Source organism: Siphateles boraxobius, unplaced genomic scaffold (assembly GCF_051911475.1).
Source record: "Siphateles boraxobius isolate OS27281-9 unplaced genomic scaffold, OSU_SipBor_1 13, whole genome shotgun sequence".
Classification (NCBI taxonomy): domain Eukaryota; kingdom Metazoa; phylum Chordata; class Actinopteri; order Cypriniformes; family Leuciscidae; genus Siphateles; species Siphateles boraxobius.
In genome coordinates, this window is record NW_027508733.1 from 9,005,170 (window position 1) to 9,032,799 (window position 27,630).

The 27,630-nt window shown below is 38.8% G+C and overlaps 2 protein-coding genes and 2 long non-coding RNA genes across 4 annotated transcripts in view; 3 read left to right on the top strand and 1 right to left on the bottom strand.

Moving 5' to 3' along the window:
* The window catches only part of LOC143735269 (uncharacterized), a 103,578-nt gene extending 101,565 nt beyond the window's left edge, over positions 1 to 2,013 (bottom strand). The window contains exon 1 of the mRNA XM_077225388.1: positions 1,655 to 2,013. Within this exon, the coding sequence (XP_077081503.1) occupies positions 1,655 to 1,706 (52 nt within the window). The 5' untranslated portion in view covers positions 1,707 to 2,013. The remainder of the gene's footprint in view (positions 1 to 1,654) is intronic.
* A 7,402-nt stretch (positions 2,014 to 9,415) lies between these two features.
* LOC143735384 (uncharacterized) lies at positions 9,416 to 12,832 on the top strand. Its single transcript, XR_013203149.1, has 3 exons — positions 9,416 to 9,546; positions 9,670 to 9,740; positions 12,457 to 12,832. It is a non-coding gene; the product is annotated as an uncharacterized LOC143735384 (long non-coding RNA).
* Positions 12,833 to 21,900: 9,068 nt separating this feature from the next.
* Positions 21,901 to 23,434, top strand: LOC143736370 (SLAM family member 5-like). Its single transcript, XM_077227110.1, has 3 exons — positions 21,901 to 21,946; positions 22,593 to 22,910; positions 23,121 to 23,434. Exons 1-3 carry the CDS (start codon positions 21,901 to 21,903, stop codon positions 23,432 to 23,434), a joined length of 678 nt encoding a protein of 225 aa, XP_077083225.1.
* Positions 23,435 to 24,223: 789 nt separating this feature from the next.
* LOC143735391 (uncharacterized) lies at positions 24,224 to 27,160 on the top strand. Its single transcript, XR_013203157.1, has 2 exons — positions 24,224 to 24,290; positions 24,785 to 27,160. It is a non-coding gene; the product is annotated as an uncharacterized LOC143735391 (long non-coding RNA).
* Positions 27,161 to 27,630: the final 470 nt, after the last annotated feature.

Consider the following 27,630-nt stretch of genomic DNA (forward strand, 5'->3'; position numbering starts at 1 on the left):
GCAGTTCAAAAGTTTACACATGCTTGATTCTTAATAGTGTGTGTTGCTACCTGGATGATCAAAAGCTGCAAATGTTCACTGATACTCTAGGCAAAAAAACGCATTAAAGGGATAATTCACCCAAAAAATTAAAAATATCCCATGATTTACTCAGCCTCAAGCCATTCTAAGTGTATTTGACATTCTTCTTTCAGACGAATACAATCAGAGTTATTTCAAAAAATGTCCTGGCTCTTCCCAGCTTTATAATGGCAGTGATCGGGCTGTATATTTTTTGAAGTCCATCAAAGTGCATCCATCCATGATAAAAGTGCTCCACATGACCGTACGTACACATCGATTTAAGGTGAAAGAATAACCCTTGAACTTGACACACAATGTAATGACGAACGCGGAAGTGCAGAGGACAGAGCAAAACAAAACACTTGTCACAAATTAGAAGAAGTCTAAAATGAGAATTTTTACAGAGAAATGTCGGATGAGCTTGAGTTTGTTGCCCAGCTTTGATTGTTTGAAACGCGAGAGGCATCAAAGCTTACGATACTCCTACATCCTATGTCATACATTGTCAAGTGTTACTCTTTTGGCACAAGTAGACTTGCGTAGGCCGTCTGCCGGAAGCTAGTTATTTTAGTTGATAAAGTTTTAAATATGGATATTTTTCTTACACAAACGCATTGCATCGCTTCAGAAGGCCTTTATTAACCACATGGAGCCGTGTGGAGCACTTTTATCATGGATGGATACACTTTGATGGACTTAAAATATATACAGCCCACTGCCATTATAAAGCTTGGAAGAACCAGGATATTTTTTTTTTATATAACTCTGATTGTATTCGTATGATTGAAGAATGTCACATACACCTAGAATGACTTGAGGGTGTAAATCATGGGATAATTTTCATTTTTGGCTGAACTATCCCTTTAAGAGCCAGTGGGTGAAAACCTTTGAATAGGAGGATTGGAAATTGTTCTTATATAACTTAAAAATCTTATTTTTTAGTACTGCCCAGCAGAAGTTACATAAAATACTTACAGATTTTGCAGAAGACAAAATAAGAACAATTTAAGCCCCTTCCCTGAAAAGTTTACACCCCCTGAATTTTAATGCATTGTGTTTCCTTCAAGAGCATCAGTATATGTTTTCAACACTTGCTAAAGTCCCTCAGTTATGCAGAAGATGCTGGAAAACCAAAGAATATACAGGAGCTGGATAATTCCTGTGAAGAACTGTGGGCAGAACAGGACTGCTCAGGACAAACATGGAATGTATCATAAAAACAAATCAAAAACAGTAATGGTATGTAAACATCTGTTATAATAAGACATTTGTTGCAGTGGTAAAAAAAAAATACACCATGTAATCTATGATCTCTCTTCTTCTTCTTTTTTAATGATTGATATTTTTTAAGATTCTGCTAGGTGTAACTAAACAAAGTGCTATATGCTGATAAAATATCATAGAGCCGAGCATGTCTAAGCAAAACAGGAGAGCGATCAGTTAACAGGTGTTACACCCCATTCTGTGACTTTAGGCGATGTTTTCAGTAACCATATCCATAATCCCAACAATAACCTGAATCCTTCCGTCACTCCAGCGTCTACATTCACACAAACACCAGAAGAAAGATAGTAACAAGCAAAGGTCTTACCATTGTTGAGTAAAAACAAGATCACTGCTAGCAAATTAAAGAGAAACTTCATATTCCCAACTTTTTCCCTCAGCAAATTAATGCTAATTCTGATTAATAAAAGCGTTGCTCTTCTGCTTTACTAGAGACGCAGTTCATCCGCTGTGTATTCCATTGATTTTTCCTAACTATCAGGAAGGCAGAACACAGATGAGGAAGAGGGAAAACCACAGGGAAAAAGATCCTTTTGTTCCATGCATGCATTGCTGGTAGATGTTTTAACTACACACTCGATGTTTTAACTACACGCTCTCACTGCGGGACGCATCTTTCTTATTTAATTTCATGGTTCACTAGTTCGACTGCCCATTCAGCCTTAAAGGTTATAATAGTAAACTAACTTTAGGCTACTATTAGTCCCCCTTCCCCTCCCCCACTCCCACTCCCACTCCCACTCCCACTGTTCCAGAGAGAGAGAGAGAGAGAGAGAGAGAACACAAAACAAATGGCAACTTTCAACCGAAAAATGCAAATAGGGGATAATATCAGCAGTACAGGGTTAATTCTTTACCTTCCTACAGTATTTCTTAGGGGAAGTGTAATTTTTTTTTGTGTAAAAATACATTATTCGGGTTCATCTTCCACAAAAGTGTAAACATTGAGCCTCTACTACGGCAACATTAAAGCACTGAGAGAGCTTCACTCAGATCTGTCGACCAATAGCATGATTTTGTGGTGTGTGTACTTTAACAGGCAGAGCCACTGTGGTTACAGACGTGCAAGACAAACTTAGCTGCATTTAGAGCTTCAAAGATTAAACAGGTCATAAAAATGTTAAAGCGAATGCAGCATTATGATGCCATGTGCAATAAATAGAGTATCATACCGCATCATCATGTACCCGCTCAGAAAGACAAATGAACCAGTTCATTGTGTTTACTTTGACGTGTCCGTGTAGACAGACTCAAACAGGTCTGTCAGTAACCAGTGGTTACTGAAACCACACCTTGTGGTGCCTACTTTTGCAACGTTTCAGTTGGAGGAGGTGCAGTGTGTGTTAAGTCAACTAAACTGAAACTGAGTTAATAGATACATCTGCTACACCTTGTAAATGAGTCCTGTGACCTACTGTACCTGCTCGATCACTGGTACCTGAGATGCCAACTGAAGCAGGAAAGAGGAAGAACAGACAGAAAGGATCTAAGACAGAAAGAGGTACTTCAGTGAACAGTGATTTTTCAACTTGTTTATGAATACTGTTGTAGCTTATGTACAAAGCTGAGTATGTTGTTGCCTCTCGTCGGCTGTGCCTCAACTAGAAAGCTGCGCTTGAACACACCAAAATAACTAAAGGCCCTGATATACTCACAGCGAAGATCTTTCGAAATACATGACCAGCGATATACCTTAATTGAACATCTGACGCCACCCACACTGCTGAGAGCGACAGAATATGTGCTGCACGCTTTTCTCTGGATAACATAAACATACATACAACAAAACTGAGAAAACGGCTAGAATTTTAATAAAGCATAAGAAAAGCATCTGATCATTAGCTTTCCTGTAGCTTATACAGAAGAGTGTTGGCGCTTGCAATGCCAAGGTCATGGGTTCAATTCCCAGAGAAAACAAGAACAGATAAGAATGCAAATATGTGCTTTAAAATGCAACGTAAGACGCTTTGAATAAAAGCGTCTGCCAAATGCATAAATGTAAATAGCAACGTGGATATGTTTGCACAAGCTCTGCAATTCAGCACTCCAGTAAAGTCACGTTTATTTATACCACTTAAAATCAAGCAGCTTTACCGTAAACATAAAAAAGTGTCCATGTCTCGTTTCATTAGAAGTACAACTTCATTTTCCACTATAAACAGCTGTGCTTACATGTTTTCACTCACGGACGTCTGACCTCCACGGCCACCAACAGAGGAAATGAACCAGAAAAACATGAAAGAGGGCGGAGCCTCCGAGCACACCTACATATTCTCCACGGACCAATGGCAGTATGAAGGTTCAAAGGAACTTTTCCAGAAAGTTCACTCTGGCAAGCTGTTTCGAAATCCCAAAACGAACTCCAAACGAAGTTAATTGTGGCCTGATTTTTTTCAAAATGTCCTCACATCGTTTAATTCTTTGATTTCGTTTGAAGTATATTGGGGCCTTTAAGGCGAATGTCAACCAGCACGAGCGTTCGGCGCCTGCATGTATGTAAATATCTGTCTATATTAATAGTCTATATTCATCACTCAGAAAGGGAAACTGAAAATATGACTGCAGATATACAAACCTTAAACAAAGCATTGCTTGCTTATCGTTTTGAACATCAATCATGCTTAGATTTTTTTTTATCCGACTGTGCTACGAGTCCAATTACAATCAGATTATTATGGTCCATGTAAATACATCTCCTGTCTCTCTCTCAGTCATTCACTGCTTACAGCTCATTGCCAAAAGAAGGTCTGGTGTATTATTTAGCATTTTGTTTAGCTGTCAATATGTGTATGTTAACAAAGATGCGTGATTATTAAGAGTCTAGTTTAACCCCTGACACCGATTTGACTGTTTTTGATGGATTCAGGAACCTTTGGCCAACCAAGGTTGATTTTAACTTGGTCAACCATGATCAACCAAGGTTGATAAAATTGATTAGATTTTTTTTTATTTGACTAAAAAGCTATTTTGTGAAGGCATTAACTGTGAGATTCGTTGTGCATGCATTAACCGTGAGATTCATTAAGCAGGACAGGAAGAAGTTCTTTCACCTAGAAAATAAACAGACGTGTGAATACCCACTCTTCATCTCAGAAGAAAACCAACCACAGCAGGTTTCAGTTTGACTCAGAAGATGAGCTGCTAGAGTCACAATGTGAGACGACAGACATTAACTAGACTTTTTTTTATCACACTTTTCACTGAACATTTGAAGAAAATGATTCACGTGTTTGTTTTGTTCTGTTTGTGCTGGTGGCGTCTGATTGGTAAGTTATCGTTTTTTTTTTTTTTTTTTTGCTTAATATCAGTAACATTCTTCACAGATGTTAAAAGTCATGGAAAATAATGTAAATTGCTATAATGAATGTAGCTTCATCCAGTGGAGACTTCTCCATTATGCCACTTTCAAATCTCAGGCCAAGTCCAGCTTGCATGTCTTGGGACGGGGCCTGGGAATCACAATGTTTAAATTAACTGATATTTGCAGGTTTTTCCTGATAGTGTATCAATGTATCAATGGTGCTTTGACTAGAGATTTAAGCAAAATTGTGAGCCAGTTGCTCGTGTGAGAGTCAGTGGCCGTCCTGAGAAGTAGCTTTGAGAAGAAGAACTGTTTAAATAAGAGATATGAATGTAGAGCGGAAACAAACCGTAAAGACTGATAAAAAGTGCTGACCATGAGAGGAAGAGCTGTGAAGGCACACGCCACAAGGCAGGCTAAATAAATGCACCTTATATATATATATATATATATATATATATATATATATATATATACAGCGCCGCCGCTCCCACCACGCGCATCACGCGCTGTGCGTAGGGCACCAAGTGCTGAGGGGGGCACCAAAAATAGCCTAATGAAAAATCAATCATCATATCATAGTCATAATAATTATAGTGCCGATATTATTTCATTATAGAAATATTATTAGGCACTTTTTAGGGATGTATATAACAAGACAGGCGGAACAAGAGTATTTAATTGCTCTAGAAAGTAACGATGGTGCCGCCGCCGCCTCAGTGTTCCGTTGGATTGCGCGTTAAAAAGTTAAAGTTAAACCGGTAAAAATAAACGTTTTTTTTTTTTTCCCGGGGGCGGGGGGCACCATAAAGGAATTATGCTTAGGGCACCAAAATGTCTAGCAGCGGTACTGTATATATATATATATATATATATATATATATATATATATATATATATATATATATATATATATATATATATATATAATTAATTAAATATATTTTTAATATATTTAAAATATTGTATAGTATAAAAAATTAAGCATCCTCCAAATACTTGAGCATCATACAAGGCTCATAGCTTCATACAATTATTGTGATCTAGATAGCAGATGTTTAAAACTCCATTAATATCAGGTTCATATATCAGAAGTATCAATCTGTGTAAAATCTGTTTGTTCATCAGGTGTGTTTGGTGAATCACTGTCAGTGATGGAGGGAGATTCTGTTACTCTAAACATTGTTACTGAAATACATAAAGATGATGATATACTGTGGAAATTTGGAGCTGAAAAATGTCTAATAGCTAAAATGAATAAAAAGAAGCAAAACTTCTCCATATTTGATGTTCCTGATGGGAGATTCAGAGACAGACTGAAGCTGGACAATCAAACTGGATCTCTGACCATCACACACACCACAACTGAACATGCTTGAGTTTATCAACTAGAGATAACTGGAGTGAAAAAATCATCAAAAACATTCAGTGTTTCTGTCTATGGTGAGTAGAGATGTAATTTTGTCCAAACGTTCATATTCTTGTTTTATTAAAGAAATATTCAGCATGAATTAAATTCAATCAACAGCATCACTGATTATAAAAAATTCAAATACAAAAAAATTCCTTCAAATTATTTTAAAGCAAAACTCAAGGTTACGTCAATGGTATTTTTGGAGGACTTAAAAAATGGCCCTTCCATTAATTCTTCTGTTAAACATTGTGCATCAGGTCTCTTATGAGACTGCTGAGAGCGACGAGCCGGTCCTCAATCTTAGTGAGGGGGAGACTCACGACTCGCCACACTCTGCTTCTGCGCCTCACATCTCTGAGCAGGAAAGGGTTTGGGCCGGGTGGTCGACAGCCCCTTCTCTTGAGTGCGGCGAGGAAGGAACTGGACGAACGCTTCCTCGTCTCTCTTCACCTCCCATAATCTGATGGCAACTGTGTTAACCTAGCCGCCAAACAGCCCGGTAGGTGAAAGAGGGGCATCGAGCAGAAACGTCCTGTCTCAGTCTTTCATGCCGTTAGGTTCAACCACAGATGTCTCTCTGTGGCGACCAGACCACCACTGAACGCTCGCTTTAGTTGCATGGAGAGACAAATCTGTGGCTCAACAAAGCTCAGAGACTCTTCGTCGATCGAACCACCCGCTCTCAAACCTTCAACAGGTCAGCCTGTTACAACTGTAACTGTGCAGTGCAGCACCAGCCTGACCTGCCACCTGAAAGCATTTCCCCACCAGCATGAAGGTTGTTCTGCACGGCTTAAGTGTGGAGAGTTGGTTTCTGTAATGATACTGCAGACTCTTCTACTTGAGGCATCATCATATAACGGCGTGCATTCACACTCACGCTAGCTGAATATGTCGATGTCGAAGGCACAAAGACACGCGATGTGTAAGGTTTCCCCAAGAGTGAGTTAACTCACTATGGAGGCCCCTCAAAGAAGGGAGAAGCTGCTGAGCAAATGCTGAGCACTGCAGAGCAAATGGGTGGAGCTTACATCTAGCTGGATGTCTAGCGAGGAGAATCCAATGTAATTTGGGCCTAATGGGTGGAGCTATAATATCTAACCACACCCTGACCCTACCCACAACTCTATCCCTCCACCCCATTGGACGTCCACTCTGCAGTGAGTACCACTTGAAAGAAGGGGAAAGCCTGATGTTGAGGTCCCTCCTCCTGGCCACCAGACCGAAATCTGATCTCCAGTCTAGATTGTTTGGGGGGCTCTTGTTCCCATGGCTTGTCTGTGGGTGTGTTCAAACTTGTAGTTCGGTTTGATTAGTTCATTTGGTCCAGACCAAAAAACAAAACAAAAAAAACACACAGAATCACCGAAACATAAGATACAGAACCTAAAGGCAAAGGGATTCGTTCACAACCTGATTGGTCGGCTTTTATTACGTACTGTCTATTTTAAGACGGAACTTACCAGACATCAAAAACTATGCTGTGTGCTGGGATAAATGTACTCTTTGTTTGTGCATAGCATGATGGTATTCTGAACAGCTGAGAACTCGTGAAGAGCTTATAAAATGTGTAAAGGAGTCAAAATCCCTCCGTCACACACAAACGAAGATCTGCTGCGAGGAGACGCGGTTCTGATGCCTGTGCCGAACTGTGATGGGAAACATGGCGACTATGACAGGAAAAAACAGGTATTCTTGAGCATTCTGCCCTTTTGGGGTCTCATCTTCCTGTTTTTGGTTTGTTTACATGTCTTTGGTCCATGTTGCGTTGATATTTCAGGTGAACCGAACCAGGGTTTGTTTGTAAGCTGATCGAGACCCATCTTTTCTATGGTCTTGGTCCGCTTGTTTGGTGGCACCAGGATTCAGATGGCAGCATTCACACTTATTCAAATGAACAGCACTAACAGAGCAATCGCACCAGGTTTCTTTTAAATCTAACCAAACACAACCTAATTGTAGTCTGGACACTGCATGAGTCACCACCTCAAGTAATTCCTTTTTCACTTTGTTACAAGAGAAACAACAGATTTCTCCAGTGTCCTCCCTTTGAGCCGATGAGGTGCCAGGGCATGCTTTGGAGTCCGGCAAATGGGCATCACGATCTGGAGAGAGAGCGAGCGATAGGGACAGACCTCGCCTCCCGCCCAGAATGACACGCAAGCCCGACAATCTCATTGTGGGTGCTAGCACTTGAAAATTAGCAAATCAAGCGTGAAGCCCTTTAACTGTGAATGTTTCACAATGCTCAAACTCACCATGCTCAAACGCAAGGACAGCATGCTCTTCCCCCAAATAAACTAATCAAACCTGGTGTGTGTCGTATTCAGGCATGAGCCGTGAACACGACACGATCCGTGAACACGACAGACACCATTTACCTTGAGTGACGCTCATTTTTCTCTTCATGCTGTAGATGCAAAGAAATTTCTGCACACTGCAAGCTGGAAACTAACTCCTGTCAAGATAGTGACAGAATGAGTGTAACCCCCCCCCCCCCCCCCCCCCCCAAACCACACACACACACACACACACACACACACACACACGGAACAGTCTCTGAAGACAAAGAAACCTGAAAGGCGCACCTGTTGCACATCTATTTATAAACTCTGAGGTTCAAGATCAAGGCCGATTTCATTGGTGTGTTTTGCTCACACTCTTCATAGCCGGTCACACACAAAGTGTTCCCATAGCACTACAATCAGCAGAGCATAGAGAGAAGTTTTTGAAAGGGAACTGCTGCGTTGTTTTGATGCGCTGCTCGTTTTAAACTGTAGAAATTGTGAAATGGCGCAATTATGTCCCACGGTCTGGATGGAACCATGGCAATCCAACATTTGAATCCCAGTGCACTAAAAACTCTATCAAAACATTGAGCTGGAAATAAGATTGTTGTGTAGATTTATCAATACTCCTCTTTATTCTCTCATGTTTTCCAGCTCGTCTGCCGGTTCCTGTCATCATCAGTAACTCTTCACAATGTTCTTCATCATCATCATCATCATCATCAAATTGTTCATTGGTGTGTTCATCAGTGTTGAGTGTGAGTGATGCGACTCTCTCCTGGTACGCAGGAATGAGTGTATTGTCCAGCATCAGTGTGTGTGATCTCAGCATCAGTCTCTCTCTACCTCTGGAGGTGGAATATCAGGATAAAAACACCTACAGCTGTGTGCTGAACAATCCCATCAGCAACCAGACCACACATCTGGACATCAACACACTCTGTCACACATGTGCAGGTACCACAGCATGATGATATATGTGTGTATTTACTGACCTGATCTCTGTCTTCTGTTGTAGATCAGACTGATGTATTCACTCACATTAATCTCTCTCTTTAGACATTAAACACAGTCTCCTTCTCCTCCTCCAGCCTCAGTGTCTCTGATAGTGTTGATCTCTGCTGCGGCTGCTGGATCTCTGTTGATTGTAGTTTCAGTCGTGATATGCTGCATCTGCAGGAAACATAAAAAAAAAGGTCAGGAGATAAAGCAATTAATGCATATGTTAAAATATTTATCTTTTATAAGGCACCAATTTCAATATTAGATTGAAAACTTTGTTGTTTTAACATGCGTGCATTATGTTATTGTTAATGCAGTTCAGACCCAGGAGAAAGACATGAATGATTCTGCATTGTGTAAACCAACAAGACGAAGGACAAAGACAAAGGTAAGATCATTCTGTGTTGCAAGAAGTTGTTACAGTCAGTTAATCTGTTAACATTTTTGTATTCCATATGCATCACGGTAAGTGAACAGATGTGGATGGTCAACCGTGTTAATTATTACCTTCAGGAGGAGACGACTAGAAGCATGTTTTTATGCTATTTACACTATGCTGTTTGCATTGCAGTGTAAATACTAACATACAGTATTTCCATTTTGCAGACCTATACTGTAAATTAATTTTTCTCAATAACAATATAATATTATTATATTCTATGATAAAAAAGTATTATTTTACTCACCGTACTGTTATGAGTTTCTTTTTGCCAGCCTTAGTCACGATTCACTTTCATTGCATATTTTTATTCCATACAATGAAAGTGAACTTTAAACTCTGTTTGCAGTGCTTGTGTTGTTGCAGGAGAAGCACGTGCTATTGTGCTTTCACAAATGCTGCGTTTGCACTGCGCAACCGATCCGCGGCTGTGCCACAAACATTTATTCACAATTTTTATTTGAAATCTGAGATGTTCGCAAACTATCTCACGGCTGGAGAAGCATCGACACTAAATGCTCCGGGCCTGCCTCTTAAGCCACTAAAATATGACAGTACGCTTAAATGGCAGGCCATACACGGTGGCGGGTCTGGCTGGTGATGCCTTGCACACAATGACGGTGTTGCAAGTATACCAGGCTGATCTCCTGACAGATTTGAAGCATTTAAATCTCTCACCCCAAGCGCTTCTTAAATCAGCCTGAGGCTGGACCTATTATGAGTTATTCCTTCAATTTGGAACCCTTCTGTAGGTCTGGCGTCAGGTTTGGTAGTAAGTGCGCTGTTTCGTTCTCTTATGGTGATAGGCCTCCATTTTGTGAATGTCGTTTAGGTCATCGCTCTATGGGCAGCAGGTTGAGCTCTGTAGACTTCTCCCTTTACGTGACTTTTTAGTAAGGTTGAATAATAGGCCACCCTGTTAGGAAGTATTAAGGGGGTGTTAAATATGGTTTTCATAGGATGGTGAAATTAGGGCTCTGAAGTTCCTATATATAGGTCGGCTATGAATACCCTACCCATAGGCCTCTTCTTATGTTAGGTCATCAGGCTTATATAACGGGTAGTGCCAATCTGTGAACAGGTTGGCTGTATGGAAAATTCTCTAGTGAGGCCACCATTCATCCGAGCACCTAATAGACATTTTTTGTGTTAGATGGCTTCCTCCCTTTCGGGAGCTATTCTACTGAGGCCACCGCTCTGTCAAGCTCCAGATAGAACTACAAAGTCAAGCATTGCCCCTCTTCGGGCCACCTTGATAGCCACCTTATACAACAGCAGCAGTTCTCCCCTCACTTTGGAGAGTCGTTGAGATGATAGCTCTGAATTTCAGTCACTTTATATTCGTGTGTCGGCCCTCACTTAGTAACTAGGAAATTGGAGGCAGTTTGCAAAGCATTCTCGCCTCGAGCATCTTAGTATCTGAATGTAGTTTCCTTAGAGCTAGAGCCCATCAGGATAATATATTCCTGTAAATCTAGTTGTTCCTAGTACTGGCCTCCTCTTACTACAAGAGTCTTCTAGCCAAGGCCCGCCTTTTGCACTAGCCGTAAAAATGCTAGTATGGTTACAGGGTAGATAGCAGCATAGGTAGCAGGCTATCTTCAAAAAGCCTCCCATGCAGATATCTCATGTGCGTTGTCAAGTCTCTCTAGAAGTAAGAAGCAGTATACTCAGGCCTCCACCCTTTAGAGCTGAGTATTGTAGCTAGTTTATCCAGCTAGGCCTTAAAATTGAAAAAGGTAAAATAATTCAAGTCATAAGGTTGGATGTTGTTGGCCGCTTATTGTGGGCCTACCCACTTAGTGTTAGCCTACCCTTGGGTTTAGTAGAGAATGTAAAATCTGTCTTGTAAAAAATACAAGACAATAGGCCTCGACCCTGATACATTCCTCAGGGTCATGCTGATAGCACTCCCCTTGTTAGAGTCTTTATTTAGAGTACTTTAGAGTACTACAAATAGCTTGTATATCCCACTTAGCCACCCAGCCTCGGGTAGAGACAGATTAGTTACTCCCTCCCACTTGGGATGGTTGAGTATGCTCCCTTAGACCCGAAGCACTGCCTGGGCTGACGCCCGTGACATTTGAAGCTGTAGGCCTTACAGTAGGTCTCCTCGATAGTTCGGTAGCGTAAGATTGTACTCCCTTTAAAAGAAAACATCTCCCTTTTTTTTTTTTACTTTGAGCGTCGTAACTTTGCAGATATTGTTTATGATAAACCAGCAACATTACACACTAACTAAAGTTAGAAAAGTGAAATCATAATCAACCACCCCTTTAACATGAGTAGCGTACAGAAAATGGAGTATGAAACAGGCGTAACTGTCAGTCTCTAACATTCTGCCTTCCACCACCTTTTGTGTTTCCCGGAAGAAAGTTTATCTCCATCCCGGGTAATGGTAGACTTTTGTGTTTGTCGTAGTCGGGGAGACAGTGACCGTTGGCAATGCAACAAGAGATCAAACTTATGCAAATGATAGGCAGTTCCCAAAGGTTAGGTCACCTAGGCTACAATCAATTAAAATGTTCAAATCTTAAAAATTATGCCGTCAAAGAAATATTTTTACAGAAACTTTATATCTATATTTTTTTTTTATTTTTTTTATTTTTTTAAGTAGGCCTATTTAAAGTGTTGCTCTCGATTGACTGTCTATTTTTCCTTGCAGAAATCAAAGGAGGTCGTGTATGAAAATATCACCCCAAAAAGGTGATCAAATACAACATCTCTGCCAGGAGGTTTTTCTTCTGTCTCTGTTTTGCCTGCACTTTTTTTTTTTCATCTATTGTTTTTTTTTTTTTTTTTTTTTTGCACATGCACTTTCATAAGCACTATTGTTATGTTTGAAATTGTGTTGCTGTGTATTTGTTTAATTTAGTGGTGCTTTTTTATTACATCTAATGTTTTTTTTGTTTTTTTTTTTGCATCTTCACTCTCATAAGCACTAAATTATGTCTGAAATTGTGTTGCTGTGTATTAGTTTAATTTAATGTTGCTCAAAAAGCACAGCATTCAGAAACTAAATGTTCTATTTTTAGCTTAAAGGGATACTCCACTTTTTTGGGAAATAGGCTCATTTTACAACTCCCCCAGAGTTAAACTGTTGAGTTTTACCGTTTTTGAATCCATTCAGCCGATCTCCGGTTCCGGCTGTACCACTTTTAGCATAGCTTAGCATACATAATTGAAGTGGACAAGACCATTAGCATTTCTAAAAAAAAATGACCAAAGTGTTTCGATATTTTTCCTATTTAAAACTTGACTCTTCTGTAGTTACATCGTGCACTAAGACCGACGGAAAATGTAAAGTTGCGATTTTCTAGGCTGATATGGCTAGGAACTATACTCTCATTCCTGCGTAATAATCAAGAAACTTTACTGCCGTACCATGAGTGCAGCAGGCGCAATGATATGACGCAGCGCCTGAAAATAGGCTACCTTCCGTCAACTGTGCTGCGTCATATCATTAAGTTTATAATTATTATTATAAACTTGATTATATTTTGATCTCACACTTCACTGTTCTGAATCACTTGTTCTGCTCCTGTTTAGATCAATAGAAAATTGAATGGAATGCAAAGTTTGCCGCTAGGGTTGTCCACGTGATTTTAACATTTATACATTTCTAGACATTTAATTACACATATGTATAATAAAAAGAAATTGTAGTTAAAAGTCTCATTGGTCTGATTAACCAATCTCTTCATAAAACAAATAAAACAAGTCCTACAATTTAATAAAATAACACATAGGCCTATTATAAAGACACTTTATTTAATGCTACTATATTAATTTTTATTTGCCTTTAATAGATTAGACATTCAATAAAACGTTTACAATGAGTTTGTAAAAGGTGTTTTATGCATGTTTGAGTTTGGTCTGAGTTTTTGCTGCATTTACACAGTTCTGACCAGCAGGGGTCACCAGCGTGTGGAGATTCGAGCAATTCCAAACAGTGGATCATTATTTCGAAGCAATGGTTCAATTGATTCAATGCTTAGAAAAGCTTTTTTTCTCCCATCACTAATAAACTAAATAAGACACCTAATGGATCACTGCGATGCCTTCCGATGCCTGTTCATAATAATAACAGCCTACATATTTTTATAGAGCTGCTGCAGTGGTAATTATAATCATCCCAGAAGAACAGCAACACATTCCTGCTAGGACCAGATGACAGACCTGAAGCTGTAATGATAAATAGATACAATTATTACAGGCTGACTGTCTTTGACCCATATTTACTGTCATCACTTTCATTTTCGATATTTAGTGGCACCATCTGGTGGGTTTTGAACAACAGCAGCTAAAACAGCATTACAGCACAATGCAAGAAGTTATTTTAAAGCAACACCAAGGAACATTTCCTCTGCGGTCGCCCTACAGGTTAAAAGCGGAATTGTCCATTACCGCTGTCGTAAATAATTTAGCCTATACCGCAGCCTACTGTCGCACGCTCTCTGTTTATCCAGCACCGGCTTTGAAATCAACAATGGCCACAGACAAGGTAGAGTATGATGCATGATTTTATGAAAGTATGATGTATTGCGACATCATAAATGAGCAATTGTAGCAATTGTAACGCTTGCCGTAAAGCAAGTCAAATTAGTAGTTTTCTTATGTCTCATTAGAACTACAGAAACACGACCCGATCTGGCAATCTTACATAGCATGGATATATCAGATAAAGGACCGCAAAGCTGTGGCACAAGTGCATTTCACCATGTCACGACTTGATGAACCACTAAAACGATTTTGGAAACCATATTTTAAGGTAAAAATATTAACATGTGACATAAAATTGTGTCACTTGATGTGAGTGTGATAGAGATTAGAGTTCTCAACGGGCCTGAAAATTACAACCCGACCTGACCCGGCCCGTGGCTTTTAAAGCCCGGACCCGATGTAACCCGACACATCAACATGAATTATCTGCCCGAACCCGGTCCACGGCCCGATGCCGATTTTCTTTTTCTTTTTTTTTTTTTTCTCATACACGTATTATCATGACCAGCAGACGGGAATTCAAATCAACCTTTAATGTTCACGTCTTTTAACAATAGCCTACAAACAATACAAACAACTGAAACAAACTTTAAATATAGGCTATATAGGCTACTAAATATGCCTCAAATAAAAATCTTCTGGACGACCCTGTTTTTTTGCTGTCATATTTCATCAGCACCTTGCATTTTGAGCATTGCACATAACCTGTAGAATTTCCATCAGAATCCAGCACCACTGGACACCACTAGCAAGTTTACTTTTCACAAACTCCATCTTCTTCTCCAGGCTAAAGGCGTGCACGCAGCGGCGTAGGTCTGCCCCCGCGATGCATGTTGCACGCAGCAGCCAGACTTTCTTTACGGTGAACAGCAGCGATGATTAATAAATGTTTTTTTTTTTCACTGAGCGGAAAAGATTAAGCCCGAGGTCCAACCCGACCCGAGTCATTTGCATATATTTTCGACCCGAACCCGCGGGTCCCGTCGGGTTTGTCGGGCCAACCCGGCCCATTGAGAACTCTAATAGAGATGATCTCAGTTATGTTTTAATACTGAGTCAGAGCTCACGTTTTCATTTTTTGGATCGATTTAACTAAATATGTAACTGTATTTTAAAATCCTCAAAGGAAAATGCTTTGAATGATACTCACTAATGGCAAAAAACTGAAGCACCTAAAACTGTAAAATAGTTTTTTTTCTACATTAAGATTGTGGGTAAGAAATATGTCTGGAATCATAATGTAACTTAAAAATAACATTATTGACTCACACATTCACTTATCAGACAAACTTAAATTCATCTAATGGATGATCTTGTGCAATTTAATGAATGTCATATAAACCACATCCTGATTCACACCCCCATACAATCAGATCGTATTCTCTGCATATTTTCAATAAACCACAATAACAACAATTTATCGGGCTCCAGCTGTTTTTGCGTGTTCTGTTGCGTTTAGGACTATTATTTTGAAGTTTCTCAAGGACTTTTATTTTGAAAACTCTCTCTCTTCCTGTGTTTTCTTCCTGTTTATCTGTGCCTTTATTACCCATTTCACTCACTGGTGTCTTGTATGTTCTGTGTGTAAATTTAGCTATTATAGTCTTGTAGTGTTTCTGAGCACCCGTGTCACATATTTTTTGTTTAGTTTTTTCTACCCAATTTATTATATACCACTTTGAAAATAGATCCACGCTTCAACTCTCTCCTTCCAACCAAGCTGTGGAAATTTTAAAGAAAGGAAAAGAAAAAGAAACACATTCTAAACTTTTGAACAGTTAAATATGATACTTATGTTTCTGTTTCAAACTCTGTGTCAAACTCATCTTGTTTGTTTTTTCTCCAGTAGATTAAAGAGTTTTAAAAAATCTGATAATATCACGACAGGAAGAAATGCATCCCCTACAAACTAAACACTCATGCACTGAAAGCTCATTCTCACCTGCAAGATGTCCACCCAACAGACAAAACCACATTTCTGTAGAAAACCGACCGCAACAGTTTCAGTCTGACTCAGAAGATGAACTTCAGTATAAACTGGAAAGTTCAAATTTTATGTGCTTTGGGTTTTTCCATTCACTAAAAATTGTGAAAAATAATTACATAATTTTAAAATCACTAGATAGGCTTTATGGCATTTCCAGAAAAGTTGCAAGTAAAGTCAAGAATCTGTGATTTGTTAATTCTCAAGTCAGAGATCAAGTCTGATGATTTTAGTCAAATTGTATTTCTTAACAGCAGACAATTAAATAATAAATGAATGGTAAAATTAATTCATCCATAAACAGGATTAAAAGTTTAATAAAAAAAAGTGTAAAATGAACAGTTGAAATGACTTTTCAGTTCCTCTGTCCTCTAATATTGAGCAGGCACTAAAGACACACACATATCTAGTTTTCATGTTTTCACACTCTGAGGTGTTGGCCCGTACACTGCAAGGTGTTCAGCTAACACTCGTTTACCACTTTCGTGGGATATAAGAGCATTTGCGGTCTGTCTATCGGAAAATTAGTCATTTGACGACATCTAAACAGCGAATACAAAAGTTCACCCAAAGTCAATCAGCTATTTGAGGCATAAAGATTAATAAAATAAAAATATTTCAAATGATAATAATGGTAAACACGTCAAAATGATAGTAATGAGAAACACATCAACATGATAATAATGATTTCTTAAAATATGATGATATTTGATTAAATGATAAATCAGAATCAGAATCAGAAATCAGAAAGAGCTTTATTGCCAAGTGTGCTTGCACACACAAGGAATTTGTTTTGGTACTGAGGCTTCCAGTGGACATATACAAATACAACATGAAACATAATACTACAAATTATAAGAATAAAAAATAAAAATATAAATATATGAGAATAAAACTATCACAGTTGGGTTTAGTCAGAATAGACATTTTCAGATTTACAGATTTACAGATTATGAACCTATTTACAGTGTTTTGAATATTATAAATAAATAAATCTACATATAAGTATCACCTGAGTTGTAGGATATTGCACTAAACAGTGGGAGTATTGCACTTACAGGCATATGCCTTGGGAGGAGTGTTAACTGTTCAGGAGGGAAATGGCCTGTGGGAAGAAACTGTTCCTGTCCCGAGATGTTCTTGTGGCCAGTGATCTGAGTCTCCGTCTTGACGGTAACAGTTCAAACAGGTGGTGTCCAGGGTGAGTGGAGTCTGTGATGATTTTACCTGCTCTCTTCCTCACTCTGGAAGAGTACAGGTCCTGGAGGTTTGGCAGGGGGGCACCAATAATCCTCTCCGCAGTCCGGACTGTCCGTTGTAGTCTCCTGATGTCTGATTTGGTAGCTGAACCAAACCAGACAGTGATGGATGTGCACAAGACAGACTCAATGACGGCTGAGTAGAACTGAATCAGCAGATCCTGTGGCAGGTTGAACTTCCTCAGCTGGCGAAGGAAGTAGCCTACAGTCTCTGCTGGGCCTTTTTCACAGTGGAGTCAATGTGATTGTCCCACTTCAGGTCCTGAGAGATGATAGTGCCCAGGAACCTGAATGACTCCACTGCTTCCACAGTGCTGTTCATGATGGTGAGTGGGAGGAGTGCTGAGCTGTTCCTCCTGAAGTCCACGATCATCTCCACTGTTTTGAGCGTGTTCAGCTCAAGGTTGTTATAACTGCACCAGGCAGCCAGCTGTTCAACCTCCAGTCTGTAAGCAGACTCGTCACCGTTTCGGATGAGACCGATGACAGTGGTGTCGTCTGCAAATTTCAGGAGCTTGACAGTGGGGTCTTTAGAAGTGCAGTCATTAGTGTACAGGGAGAAGAGCAGTGGGGAGAGAACGCACCCTTGGGGAGCACCAGTGCTGATTGTGAGTGTCTTGGATGTGTGTTTCTCCAGTCTCACTCGCTGCTGCCGGTCCGTCAGGAAGCTGGTGATCCACTGACAGATCGAGGATGGTATGGAGAGCTGGGTCAGTTTGGCTGTGAGAAGACCAGGCATGATGGTATTGAAGGCCGAACTGAAGTCCACAAAGAGGATCCTTGCATAAGTCCCTGGTCTGTCGAGATGTTGCAGGATATAATGCAGTCCCATGTTGACTGCATCATCCACAGACCTGTTTGCTCTGTAAGCAAACTGAAAGGGATCCAGCAGGGGTCCAGTGATGTCCTTCAGGTGGGCCAGCACCAGTCTTTCAAACGACTTCATGACCACAGACGTGAGAGCGACAGGTCTGTAGTCATTAAGTCCAGTGATTTGGGGTTTTTTGGGGACAGGAATGATAGTGGAGCGTTTGAAGCAGCAGGGAACTTCACACTGCTCCAATGATCTGTTGAAGATCTGCGTGAAGACCGGGGCCAGTTGGTCAGCGCAGGCTTTTAAACAAGCAGATGAGATGCCGTCTGGGCCTGAGGCTTTCCTAGTCTTCTGTTTTTTGAAGACTCGGCTCACGTCCTCCACACAGACCTTAAGCTCAGGTTGGATGGCAGGAGGGGGGAGTGATAATTGGAGAACAGGAGGTGATGCTGAATGTGTGAAGTGCAGATCAGACCGGGTGTGTGGTGTGAATGAGGGCTTTTCAAACCGGCAGTAAAATGAATTTAAATCGTCAGCCAGGTGTTGATTGTCCACAGATCGAGGGGATGGTGACTTGTAGTTGGTAATGTTCCTCAGGCCATTCCAGACTGATGATGGGTCGTTGGATGAAAACTGGTTTTTCAGTTTATCAGAGTAGTTCCTTTTAGCAACTCTGATCTCCTTTGTCAATCTGTTTCTGGCCTGGTTATACAAGATTTTATCCCCACTTCTGTAAGCATCCTCTTTGGCATGACAAAGGTGTTTGAGTTTCCCAGTAAACCATGGTTTATCATTAGTGAATGATAAGAATGTCCTGGTAGGAATGCATGAATCCTCACAGAAACTTATATATGATGTTACAGTATCTGTGAGCTCATCCAGATCATTGGTAGCAGCTTCAAAAACAGTCCAATCAGTGCAATCAAAGCAGGCCTGTAGATTCTGCTCTGCTTCATTAGTCCATCTTTTCACAGTCCTTATTCCAGGTTTAGCTGATTTCAGTTTCTGCCTGTAGGTCGGTATGAGATGAACCAAACAGTGATCAGAGAGCCCCAAAGCTGCCCGTGGGACGGAGTGATATGCATTTCTTATTGTGGTGTAACAGTGGTCCAGTATATTACTGTCTCTGGTGGGACATGTAACGTGCTGTCTGTATTTTGGTAGTTCACGGGAAAGATTTGCTTTGTTAAAATCCCCAAGAATGATTAAAAGAGAGTCTGGGTACCTTTGTTCCGTTTCAGATATTTGTTCAGCCAGCTGTTGTAGCGCCGCGCTCGCGCACACGTTATAAAACATAAGCAAATGATAAAACACAAGCAAAAATAAATAATTTTTTCTTTTTCTGATTCATCAACCTTTATTTAACTGACAAAAATACAAAGAAAAGATTTCCAGTACTTTTGTTGACCAACTTAATATTTATTTTGTAAATATGAACAAATTTTGATTTTGATGGGTGCAACACACTCGACACACCCATGTCACTGCGTCACATCACCTTTCCTTGAGTAACAGAGATTCACGTGTCATTTCTTGCTCATTAGCAGATCAGGGGTCAAAGGTCACGCACATTAAACAGAGGTCTCCTGCCTTGCACTACACAAACTGAGATTACTCTGGATTCCCTGAATCTTTTCACAGTATTGTGTATGGAAGATGGTAAAACACCTGAACACTTTGTAATCCTGCATTGAGAAATGTGATTTTTGAATTGTTTGAGAATTCTCTCATGATATTTGGCACAAAGTGGAGAGCCATGACCCATCGTTGGCGGATGCTTCTTTTTATACCCAAATATGATACCCTCATCCATTACCAGTTCACCTACTTATTGTGGGCTGTTTCAAAACAGTTTTACTTTTGAATGTTGCTGCTGGAAGAGGTGTTAGTGAGGCCAGCAGGGGGCGCTCACCCTGTGGTCTGTGTGGGTCCTAACACCCCAGTATAGTGTCAAAGAGCACCGTCCTTCGGATGAGACGTTAAACCGAGGTCCTGACTCTCTATGGTCATTAAAAATCACAGGATGTCCTTCGAAATAGAGTAGGGATGTAACCCTGTCATCCTGGCCTCTGTCCATCATGGCCTCCTAATCAAGTCTCCTCTCCACCAGTAAGCTGGTGTGTGTGTGTGTGTGTGTGTGTGTGTTGGGTGGGCGTTCTGGCGCAGTATTGCTGCCGTCGCATCATCAGGCGGATGCTGCACATTGGTGGTGGTTGAGGAGATTCCCCCCTTCCATGTAAAACACTTTGAGTACCCAGAAAAGCGCTATATAAATGTAACAAATTACCGGTATTATTATTATGCTCTATAATCTTTTTTCTTTCATTTTGAATCTGTCCTAACTTTGTTTTTAAGTGTGCAGCCATCAAAATCCAAATTTGTTTATGTTTACAAAATACACATAAGTTGGTCAGTGAAAACACTGACTTCTTTTCTTTGTACAAATTTATTTGTACTTTATCGACTCTTTGTCAAATAAACGTGAAGTAGAAATGTCCCAACTTTTCTGGGAATTGGGTTGTACCATGAAATGTAGTTCATCCACAAATCACACAATAATCTTTTACTTTTATCCATTTAACAAAGGTCAGGCAACTACACTGTCAGAAAAAAAAAATACAAAAATGCACAGAAGCTGTCATTGGGGCGAAACCTTTTCAAAAGGTATTAATATATAACATTTCGGTATACACTTTAGGCACCTCAAAATGAAAATTTCCTAATAATTTACTCACCCCAATGCCATCCAAGATATCCATGTCCTCAGTGGAAGAGAAATAAAGTTTTTTGAGGAAAACATTTCTGGATTTTTCTTCGAATAATGGACTTCGATGACAACCTGCGTTTTGAAGTCCAAATCAATGCAGTTTCAAAGGTCTTTGAAGTGCTTCAACGGGCTGTGCACAATCGCAGCTGAGGAGGAGGGGCGATAGGTCATTTTACAAAAAAAAACTAAAAACTTTTTTATTACAATTGTTCGGATTGAGCTGATCTGCAACACGCAGGGAACTACGTCATCACGTTGAAAGGTCACTGTCAATATCGCCGACGCCAGCGGAAGTACCGCCCGACTCCATGCCACGCCGCATTGCTGCAGTAATTCAGGCAAAAGGAGCCCCAACTAAGTATTGAGTGCTGCACATGCTCATACTTTTCATGTTCATACTTTTCAGTTGGCCAAAATTTCTAAAAATCCTTTTTTTGTATTGGTCTTAAGTAATATTCTAATTTTCGGAGATACTGAATTTGGGATTTTCATAGTTGTCAGTTTTAATCATCATAATTAAATGAAATAAACATTTGAAATATATCAGTCTGTGTGTAATGAATTCATATAATATCCAAATTTCACTTTTTGAATGGAATTACTGAAATAAATCAACTATTTGATGATATTCTAATTATATGACCACCTGTATAGTATATTACACAAATGCAGGGTTGTAAAACTAGGAGGGTCAAACTGTTTCGTGGGAGGATTCACATCACATCAACACTTCTGTATGTTTAGCAGGAAGTTTTATTAGATCAGACTCAAAACTATAGAACATGTTTCACATGTTTGTTTTCTGCTCATGCTGGTGGAATCTGATCGGTGAGTTATTAAAACATTTTCATGGCTTATTTTCTTTTTCCATTTCAGAGTAAAACTTTTCAAATGAGATTATTTTCATCTGCTGTAATGTATCGATGAATCATGAATATTGTGAAATCTGCTAACTTTGAATTCAGTCTCAGGCAATCCGTAAGCGCTGCTGTAATGTTTTCTCTGTCTGCTTGATCAATCGGTCTCTCTCTCTCTCTATATATATATTTAATTTAGTTCTTATTGGTGCAATAGTTAAGTGATCCAATCAGTTCTAAGTATTTTTGCATGTAAATGATCAAATCTACAGCTGATTTCAGGCTTTGTAAACCACGAGAATCTTTAATCTTTGATTTAAAAAGAAGCAAACCTTATCCATATGGTGATGTTGAAATTGCTATTTTTGTTGGTTTTAATTATTTTAATTAACCCTGAACAACAACAAAAGCGATAGAAATTCATTAGTCAAAAAAAATTGACTGATCTCAATGTCCCATATTTAAGAATGTCAAGGTGTTAACATATGTAGGTGAAACTGGAGTGACTTATAGCTTCATACAATTATTGTGATCTAGATCGCAGATGTTTAAAACTCCATTAATATCAGTTCATATATCAGAAGTATCAATCTGTGTAAAATCTGTTTGTTCATCAGGTGTGTTTGGTGATTCAGTGTCAGTGATGGAGGGAGATTCTGTTACTCTAAACACTGATGTTACTGAAATACATGAAGATGATGATATACTATGGAAATTTGGAGCTGAAAAATTTCTAATAGCTAAAATGAATAAAAAGAAGCAAATCTCCACATATGATAATGTTGCTGATGGGAGATTCAGAGACAGACTGAAGCTGGACGATCAAACTGGATCTCTGACCATCACAAACACCAGAATTGAACATACTGGAGTTTATCAACTTCTGATAAGTGGAGCGAAACTGAGATCAAAAATATTCAGTGTTTCTGTCTATGGTGAGACGTCATTTATGTAAACATGCACATATTCTATTTACATATTCATACGTTAAACAACTTTATAGTTTGAGATGACAAACACATTCAGTGACCGTTAACGCACTATACACACACTCAACACAAAGTATATTACACTGATTTACTACAATTTACAACACCTAAACTAGACTGAATGTTCATGTTTCTCTTTATTCTCTCGTTTTCCAGCTCGTCTGCCTGTTCCTGTCATCATCAGTAACTCTTCACAATGTTCTTCATCATCATCATCTTCATCATCATGTTCACTGGTGTGTTCATCAGTGTTGAATGTGAGTGATGTGACTCTCTCCTGGTACGCAGGAATGAGTGTATTGTCCAGCATCAGTGTGTGTGATCTCAGCATCAGTCTCTCTCTACCTCTGGAGGTGGAATATCAGGATAAAAACACCTACAGCTGTGTGCTGAACAATCCCATCAGCAACCAGACCACACATCTGGACATCAACACACTCTGTCACACATGTGCAGGTACCACAGCATGATGATATATGTGTGTATTTACTGACCTGATCTCTGTCTTCTGTTGTAGATCAGACTGTGCATTCACTTCTTTCTTTATCATTACAGCACCGGACACACTCTCTCCTTCAGTTCCTCCAGTCTCAGTGTCTCTGATAGTGTTGATCTCTGCTGGATCTCTAATGATTGTTGCTGGATTTTGGATCTTCTGGATCTGCAGGAAATGTAGAACAATTGACAAAGAAGGCAAGTATTACTGCTTTTAAATAAGTAATACAACAAATCATATTTTGAAAATATGCTATAAACCAGTCAACTGATTGTATTATTTAATAAAAAATATTCTCATCATTTTGTAGTTTAACTTCTGCAAATTCTGCATAGATAGCAGCATATCTCAAACTGCATCAACACAGCATTCAAGAACTTAAAAAAGCTTTCTCATTTTATGAACAATCTTACATGCTCAAATTAAAATCTAAATGAATGAGGACTTTTGTTGTGCTTGTTGAGCCTAAAAGCTGATTAAATGAAAAGAATGTAAAATACTTTACTTTTGTCAAACATCCCATTTGGTTTGATTTACAGAATGTGTAGAGAATTGCTAAAAATTGTATGACATTGTAAAAAAAAACAAAAAAAATACGGAACTTTTTGTGTGTGGAAAAGGTTATAGACCTAATGGTAAATTCAATTTATTAATGCCATTTCTTTAAGTTTGAAAGCCCTATTAATAATAACATCAATATTGTGAAGAACCATCTTTTTAAGATTGAATTCTGAGGTTTTAATGCATCTATTCTTGTTCAAACAGAGACTTGTGAAGAAGAGATCACTTACGCTGAGACAACATTCGACAAAAGAAGCACACAGAATTCAGTGAGATTTGAGTATTTGTACAATTTCAGCAGAGAATCAGATGTAGATCAATGTGTGCACGTTTGATTTTGTCTTTATAATAAAGAAGCCCATTTCCAACACATAAGAAAACAAAATATGGACTGGTAATTCAAAATGATGACTTCAAAAGGTAAAAAATATCACATACAAAGTCGAAATTTTGACTTGTCAAAATTACAGTAGGCTATGACATATTAATTTTGACTTGGTATATCATAATTTAGAATTTGTAATGTCATTATATCGACTTTCTATGTCACAGTTTTGACTTATGTCTTAACTATAATTTACCAGAGCATTTTTTTCTTATGTGTTGGAAATGGGCTTCCATATTATAATGATCTATCACATAAATCTCAAACACAACAGCACCATCAGATGTTTATATAAGTCGTGTTACTTCGAAAAAACATATCACATTTATTATTATTTATTATTATATCTTGTTTTATGCATTTCATTTTTTTTTACAGAAAGTTGAAGAGGAGGTTTGTGTGGATTATGCATCAATCGCAATGAGAGGATGATCAAACTTCAGTCTTTTTCTGAGTACAAGACCCAGATTGTGATTTCACTAGGAACCTCGTGCAACGGCCTCAGACTCTATGGGCCCTATTTTAACGATCTAAGCGCATGGTTTAAACCAATCAGACTCTCATCTCATTCGCGATTTGCAAGCGGAAAGACTGAACGCTTCTCCAGAGAAAAAACAGATCTGCACGTGGCGAGGTTAACACACAAGCAGGCCATCTAAGGGGAAATCGTATATGCACATTGTGGACCCGCCTATAGGCGCACATTACTAAAGTGCTCTTTAAATAACAAAAAAAATATCTATTTTAGTCTATTTCAGTTGCCTCAAAATAGCAACGCGCCAACAGACCAGCACGCTCATGGGCTCACAAATGCATTTGCGATTATATATTATTAATATTTCGGCTACTTTCAAGACCCAGCTAAAAACATAGGCTATCTGTTTGATATGTATTATCAATAATGTGGCTGCATGGCCTTATGTGTGTGCATTAGCTATATGCATATTCGGAATGTACTAAGCAACCTTGAGCAATGTAAAGGCGCTATATAAATTAAACTTAACCTTGAAACGCAAGGACTTTTAACAAATTATGTTTTAAGTATCCAGTGTTTTCATTTTTTACTCTTATAGTGTAAAATATAGATAAAACTAAAGGAACGGACACCTTGCTGTGGTCTAAATGATTTATGTCAGTATAAAAATGATGTTTGATCTGTTGGGTAGGAGAACAGCTTGTGCATGAACTCATTTCTGCTGCTGGACGTGTGTGTTTGATGTCAGTTTGTTATTGTCTCTCTCTCTGAGATGTGAAAAGTGTGTGTGTGAATAGCATGTGGTTGAAGGTGTTTTTCCATTCCTGCTCACATGAAACCATTTGACTTCTGCTCAACAGAGAAACAAATTTACAACACACTGGTGATACTGAACCTATCAATGCTGATGTTTGACAAAAAGGTCTTAAATCAAACAGATATTGAAATATGAAAAGTCAAGATATACCTTGTGTGCATATGCATCATGATCTTATATACTCATGCAGTGAGCGTGCAGTTTAGCAGTGTTAGTTTCAGTTGTTTTCCAGCTCTAACACTTCCTTCTAGAATAACTAATATTGAAACCCTTTTTCTTATAAAGGTCATCCTGTTTTTTTCTGCCACTGTTTGGGTCATTATTTTAAGAACAAATGCAATTTTAAGAACGATTTACAATTTATGTTGGATGGTTGTTAATAATTTACTTCGTTTTCATCAGTTTTGAGGAAAAACTAACTAACACTACTAAAAAAAATTTTTTTAGTATCATAACAGTGCTCATGTCCACAGATAAACAAATAAGGTAAAAACTTAAATGAAATATAGAAAATTATTTCACATTCAGATTTTAATTCCTATCTTAAACACTAAATGTAAACTGTGCACACTATACATCACTGCACACTGTACAAACACTGCAAAGAATAAAATGTTTAAAAATGTGCTTTTTTTGTAAGGTGTTTAAACATCAGCTGGTCCACTTTGGCTGAAAGTGGGCGACCTTTAACTTCAGCAATTATCCTCAAATTCATTAAATAAATTGAGATTCAGTTTTTTTTTTAGCCTATTTGTTGTTGTATGTGTTGTAGTCACAGAGATCTTTTTCATCACTATTCTGAGGTTCAAATACCATCAAATTTAATGTCAACACATGTTCTATCAGTCGTTTGAATTGAGTGATCTGAAGAATTTTACTAATGTTTTTGGGTTTGTTAAATATGTGGTTGAATATGTTTTTTTTAAATATGTTGCAAATTGTGTATTTTATTGCAGGTTAATAATCACTGGTGAAACATCTGCTACAATACTATTGTAGTGTTACAAATTTATTAAATGTTTAATTGAGTTTCCAATACAATAGTATATAAACTGAGACAGTTTCGTATACTGAATTTAGCATTTAAGGTTATGATGGTGATGATATTTGCTGAGTCCGGCAAATCCTGTTTTGTGTATCTTGCAGAATACTGCTCTCTATCGAGCCAGTTATTCCTGTTTCTCTCTATTGTAAGCAGATTACTAAAACTTTGGTAGCTTTACTGTTTGAATGGTTATGCTGATTGGATTGGAATTGGTAACACTCTCAGTATAGGGCAGGTTCCTAAACTTGCATACCTCATTTACATGCTTGGTTTCAGATTGTCAGAATGTAAATCCCTACCCCTTGAAAAGATATAAACACTTTGTATTAGCTATTGAGTTAGACTCGAGACGAGCTTGGAAGACTACAGCGATGTACAGCTTGTGTTCTCAATAAAGAAACCATCTTAAGATACAAACCCGAGTCTCCAGGTCTTTCTTCTGAGTTTTCAAACACTTTAGAAGAAAAAGTTCACAACAGTTTTGGTGCCCTGTGATCCGGATAGAGATACTCACCTGAAACTTCAAACTCAACAAAGATCTGACTGCATTCCAGACTGAATCTTTTGAATCCAGATTGAAACTTCAAGCTCAACAAAGATCTCGACAAAGAATGAACTTTTCTGACCGAGTTTCCAGACGGAATCTTTCCGTACAACCAACAATTTGGTGAGTTTCACTCTATTCAAAGAACCGCTGAAGACCAGTACAAATGTGTTATCCTCTGTGCCATCAGAGAAGAGTTAACAGACAGCTGTAGAGTTTGGTTAACTAAGTTTATCCGCTAAAGTTTTCTGTTAGAGATTAAAGTTATCCTCTGTTAGGCAGGGCAGATTAGCATTACGTGTTAATATTGATTATCCTCTGTTCAGGCAGGGAAGATAAGCAT

Bases quoted from the DNA above. Each gene is read 5' to 3' on its own strand.
- LOC143736370 (XM_077227110.1), top strand. From the start codon at position 21,901: ATGTTTCACATGTTTGTTTTCTGCTCATGCTGGTGGAATCTGATCG. The intron at 21,947-22,592 runs GTGAGTTATTAA...TTTGTTCATCAG, and splicing joins ATGCTGGTGGAATCTGATCG to GTGTGTTTGGTGATTCAGTG. The intron at 22,911-23,120 runs GTGAGACGTCAT...CTCGTTTTCCAG, and splicing joins ATTCAGTGTTTCTGTCTATG to CTCGTCTGCCTGTTCCTGTC.